At 38.9% G+C, this 5,000-nt stretch overlaps 1 protein-coding gene across 1 annotated transcript in view; it reads left to right on the top strand.

Moving 5' to 3' along the window:
* The window catches only part of ccdc136b (coiled-coil domain containing 136b), a 35,934-nt gene that overhangs the window by 22,111 nt on the left and 8,823 nt on the right, over positions 1-5,000 (top strand). Inside the window, exons 6-7 of the mRNA XM_076297196.1 lie at positions 3,223-3,463; positions 4,086-4,220. Coding sequence (XP_076153311.1) covers positions 3,223-3,463; positions 4,086-4,220 — 376 coding nt within the window. The remainder of the gene's footprint in view (positions 1-3,222; positions 3,464-4,085; positions 4,221-5,000) is intronic.

Below are 5,000 nucleotides of genomic sequence, written 5' to 3'. Positions count from 1 at the left end.
AACTAGCATCTAGTGACATAAAGTGTTTATTGTGTCTGCTAAATCTTAAATAGAAGTCGTTTTTTTGAGGTTGTTTCAGTGTTACTAGATAATTGGATAGTTTGTATTCTCTGTTTAATTGACTGTAGCTGCCCAGTTTTTTGTTGGAGTGGATTTCATTTTGCCATTGGGTAATGTAGGTTGCCTTCATGAATTTGTGGGTTTTATTCAGGTTGGTTAGGTTTATATCAGCAATGTTATATTTATTTATGATTAATTGTGCAAGTTTATCTTTTTGTGGGTCTGATATGTTAGTCAGTAGCGCTTTGTGATGGTTACTAATAGTGTTTACATTTTTTAAGTGTATCCAATATTTCATAACTCTTTTGGTGATGGCCAGGGACATGGGGAAGCGACCTAACTCTTCAAGCGTTATTTGATGTATTTCTATGGACATGCAGAATAGATTTACATATTTCTGCGTGGAGTTTTTCAATTTCAGTCTGGTCCCATGTTTTTTTTTTTTTTAAAGAAGTAATGTCTAAATTTGGTCTCAACCCGTCCGCTGTTGGTGAAAGTAAAACCAGGTCATCGGCGAACATGAGAAATTTCACATCCTTGTCATGGAGAGTCAGTCCAGGAGCAGCTGATTTCTCTAACAGTGTGGCAAGTTCGTTAAAGGAACCATATGTAAGATTGTGGCCAAAACTGGTACTGCAATCACTTTCAAATTACTGTAGTGCGGTGTATCCCCTCCCCCTCCCCCCTGACTCGAGGTTGCCAACCCAGATGGCGAAACACTACTGACTTTGTGATTAGTAGATAGGTGGAGGGTGGCGCATCAGGCCAAAACACAACATGACATGACAAAACACAACAACATCAGTTGAGGGCTGCAACTTCACTTTTTAAATGACAATATCCTGGCCGGACTACTGTAGTCAGTGATATAAGTATTTGAAATTAACATGATTTCTTAATGTCTAGTGACATATCAGGGCCATTTTATGATTAATTGAAATACATTTCTTACATATGGTTCCTTTAATATATAAATTGAATAATGTTGGACTTAAGCTACAGCCTTGTCCTACTCCACGTTCTTGTTTAAAGAACTCTTTTCTTTTATTTCCTTACCAAACACTATTTATATTATTTTCATACATTGTTTTTATCAAATCATACGTTTTCCCTCCAATTTCAGCCTCTAACATTTTCAAGAATAGACCTTTATGCCAGATGTTATCAAAGGATTTTTTGGAAATCTACAAAGCATGCAAATATGTTTTCCTTTTTGGAGTTATGTACATGTTTATTTATTAGTGTCTGGAGTGTGTATATGTGGTCGGAAGTTCGATGATTTGGTAGAACACCAATTTGACTATATTGTTCAGAATTTTATGGTCGTCAAGGAATGTTAGAATTTGTTTATTAATGATGCTGCAAAAGAACTTTCCTAAGTTACTTGTGATGCAAATGCCTCGGTAATTGTTTGGATTTAAAGCAACACCAAAGACTTTTTTGTACCTTAAAATAATGTTTCCAAAATCGTTTCAGTGGTTCATCAACTTGTAACAGGGTGAACGGCAATTCTGCATTCGCTTCGCGGCCCTCTATCGGCTATAACCGCACTATGTAAGTTTGCCAGATCGGGTAGCGGATCTGTAGTTCGATGGAATGAGACATAAGAAACTACAAATTTGACTTGCATCTGATGTCGCAATACATCGTACTTTTATGTCATGCAAAATATTCTACCACTATAATATACCACTAACAAATAGTGTGCATGCGACAGAGGGAAAGTTCTTTGGTGTTGCTTTAATTTATCACCAGATTTAAATATAGGGGTAATCAGAGGCGGTCAGAGTACACAGCTTCATTACTTGAGTAAAAGTACAGATACCCTTTGCTAAATTTTACTCAAGTACAAGTAAAAGTACAACAGTCAGATGACTACTCAGACTTGCCAGTACCTGTTAGTTTTTTCCAATTTGACCAGAAAGTGTTTTGATTAATTGACCGTTGGATTTTGTCTAGTTCTTTGGACATGTAAGATGATTTTTTGTTTTGAATCAATTTTTTATAATTTTTTAATTCAAGATGATATCTTGTTCTGCTATCAGTATCGTTTGGGTTTCGATGTTTAATATTGGATAACAATCTTAACTTTATCCTTGCTGCATTGCAGTCTATATCAAACCAATTCTCTTTTAATTTTGTTCTATTTCCTTTCATACTAGAGATTTGTTTTACATTAGCTGTTTTTGCTAAATGTATGAATATATTGTTTAGGTGGTTACAGGCCATATTTACGTTCTCAGCATTTAGTTGGTTTTTGGTCATAATGAAATGATCAATAATTTGTTTATTGTTATTGATGACTGCTTCATATGTTGACACATGTTTGTCTGTCCATTTAAAGGTTTTGGGAAGTGAGAATAATTTAGGTTCAAAATTTTGTGAATTCAATTTAATATCTGACCGTTTCAGGTGTAGTATTAACTGGCAGTGGTCAGAAATAGGTAGTTGTGGCATTATCATAAAAGCAGTTATGTTCTGGATCAAGATCAGTGAGGAAATAGTCAACCACAGAGCAACCGAGGGAAGAAGAGAATGTAAATCCTCCAAAAGAATCTCCTCTAAATCTCCCATTTACAATGTAAACACCAAGACTTTTGCACATACGTAGCAATTTAGTTCCACTGGCATTTATTTTGCTGTCAAAACTCTTTCTCTGTGTTTGGATTACCTGAGAATATAGAGTTCTATTACCGAATATATGGTCATCTCCTAACTTATTTCTTTTTCAAGCTCCTCAAAAAGGTTGGCATCGAAATATTGGGAGGTTGATGGTGGAATATAAACTGCACAGAGATAAAAATCTTATCTTTCTAATCTTATCTTTAACCATAAATGGGTTTTACCTTTTTGAATGGGAATTATTTTGTTGTCATATTCATTTTTGTGCCAAACTATGATACCCCCCGAATTTCTTCCATTCTTTATATGAATTTCTTTAAGATTTCTCTCTCTCTCCCTCCCTCCCTCTCCCTCCCTCACCTCTCTCCCTCCCTCTTCTCTCTATCCCTCTCTCCCTCTCCTCCCTCTCCTCTCTCCCTCTCTCTCCCTCCCTCTCTCCCTCTCCTCCCTCTCTCTCTCTGTCTCCCTCCCTCCCTCTCTCTCTCTGTCTCTCTTTTCCTTCCTCCCTCCCTCCCTCTCTCCCTCTCTCCCTCTCCCCAGCTCCCCTGACCCCTACCTGTCCCTGCGGGCCTCAGACGTGGCAGGTGAGCGGGCCGTGGACTCTGAGGCGCCCGTGGAGGCTGTGAGGGCCGGAGGCTATATGACCATGGCGCTGCCGCCCGGCCAGAGGGTGGAGACCAGCATCCAGAAGGACGTGTCGTTTGACGGGCGCCCGGTCGCCCCAGGCAACTGGCACGGGGGCGTGGAGGAGGTGCGGTCACTCAGAGAGCAGCTGCAGCAGGCTGAATAGAGGGCAACGCAGGTGGAGAGACAGGTCTGCTGTTGTGTTGTGTTGTGTTCTGTTCTATTCTGTTCTGTTCTGTTCTGTTCTGTTCTGTTCTATTCTATTCTATTCTATTCTATTCTATTCTATTCTGTTCTGTTCTGTTCTGTTCTGTTCTGTTCTGTACTACTCTATTCTGTTATGTTATGTTATATGTTATATGTTATATGTTATGTTATGTTATGTTATGTTATGTTATGTGTTATGTTATGTTATGTTATGTTATGTTATGTTATGTTATATTCTATTCTATTCTAATCTGTTCTATTATATTTTGACTTTTTCCTGTTCGTAGTTGACTAGACCACTAATAGTGAATTTTGGATTAATAGTAAATTCTGAATTAAACATGTTGAGGGTATAATATAATTGAGGATGTTATAATAGATAATATAATATTAAATATGTTTTATAATAATATGAACAGCCCCTCGCAGGAGACGATTCTCTATCTTCACCAGGGTCTTATTCCTCTATCTTTTATGCTCTCTTGTGTTTTTATCATCCACCATCTTCCACTCTCTCTTTCTCTCTGTGTCTCCATCTTTCTCCTCCATCTCTCTCTATCCCCCTCTGTCAGTGTGAAAGTCTGAAGGAGGAGCTGCAGGAACTCCAGGGTCTGTACGACAGCAGTCAGAGGGAGAGGGCGGAGATGGAGGCGGAGCTTCAGCGCTGCAGGGCAGAGCTACAACGCCTGGCTGGAAGGAAGACCCAGGTGAGTGCAAAGGTCAAAGGTCAAACAGGTGAAACAAGGAAGTTTAAGACAAAAAGAGTATTGTGTGGACTGTGTGTGTATCATGTACTAAACCAGATGAAAGCATGTAACAAAATAATGTTTTGCTTTGGAGTCAACAAAGAAGGAACAAAACACCACACACACACACACACACACACACACACACACACACACACACACACACACACACTTACCAGTTCTGGTAGGTGGCATGAGGACTGCTATGCTAACCCATACACATTCTCTGTCTGTCAGCCCATGATGCTAACTCTGTTGCTAACATGTGCAAGCCAACCACAGTTAAGTGTGTGTATGTGAGATAGCCAACCACAGCTACGTGTGTGTGTCCAGTGTCTTCTTGTTGCACTCGCTTGATGGGCTGACCACGTCTGATGTGATTTGTGTCGAAAATGTCTCACAGCTTTCAAAATTCTGTCTACTCGTATTGGGGCCTCGTATTGGGGTTATGTATTATGTGTGTGTGTGTGTGTGTGTGTGTGTGTGTGTGTGTGTGTGTGTGGATGAATATATGAATATGTGTGTATGTGCATACTTGTGTTTGTGTGTTTGTGTGCTCATATACTTAGTCTTGTAAGACCAGTGTCTTCTTAAATATCTAATTGTTAAATCCTTTTATTAAAATTCCTTCAGCCCAGATAACTAAATTGTAATGTTACATGTCTGTAAAACAGATGATTGTGTACCAATGTGCACTTACATAGAGGTTCACTAATATATTCAAACATCTAACAATACTAA

This window comes from Alosa pseudoharengus, unplaced genomic scaffold (assembly GCF_046254945.1).
Source record: "Alosa pseudoharengus isolate Yale_2024_CS ecotype anadromous, Long Island Sound unplaced genomic scaffold, YU_APseudo_1.1 YU_APseudo_1.1_scf_20, whole genome shotgun sequence".
NCBI lineage: Eukaryota > Metazoa > Chordata > Actinopteri > Clupeiformes > Clupeidae > Alosa > Alosa pseudoharengus.
Note: the sequence above shows the minus strand (reverse complement) of the source record. Positions and strands in the feature narration are given on the sequence as shown.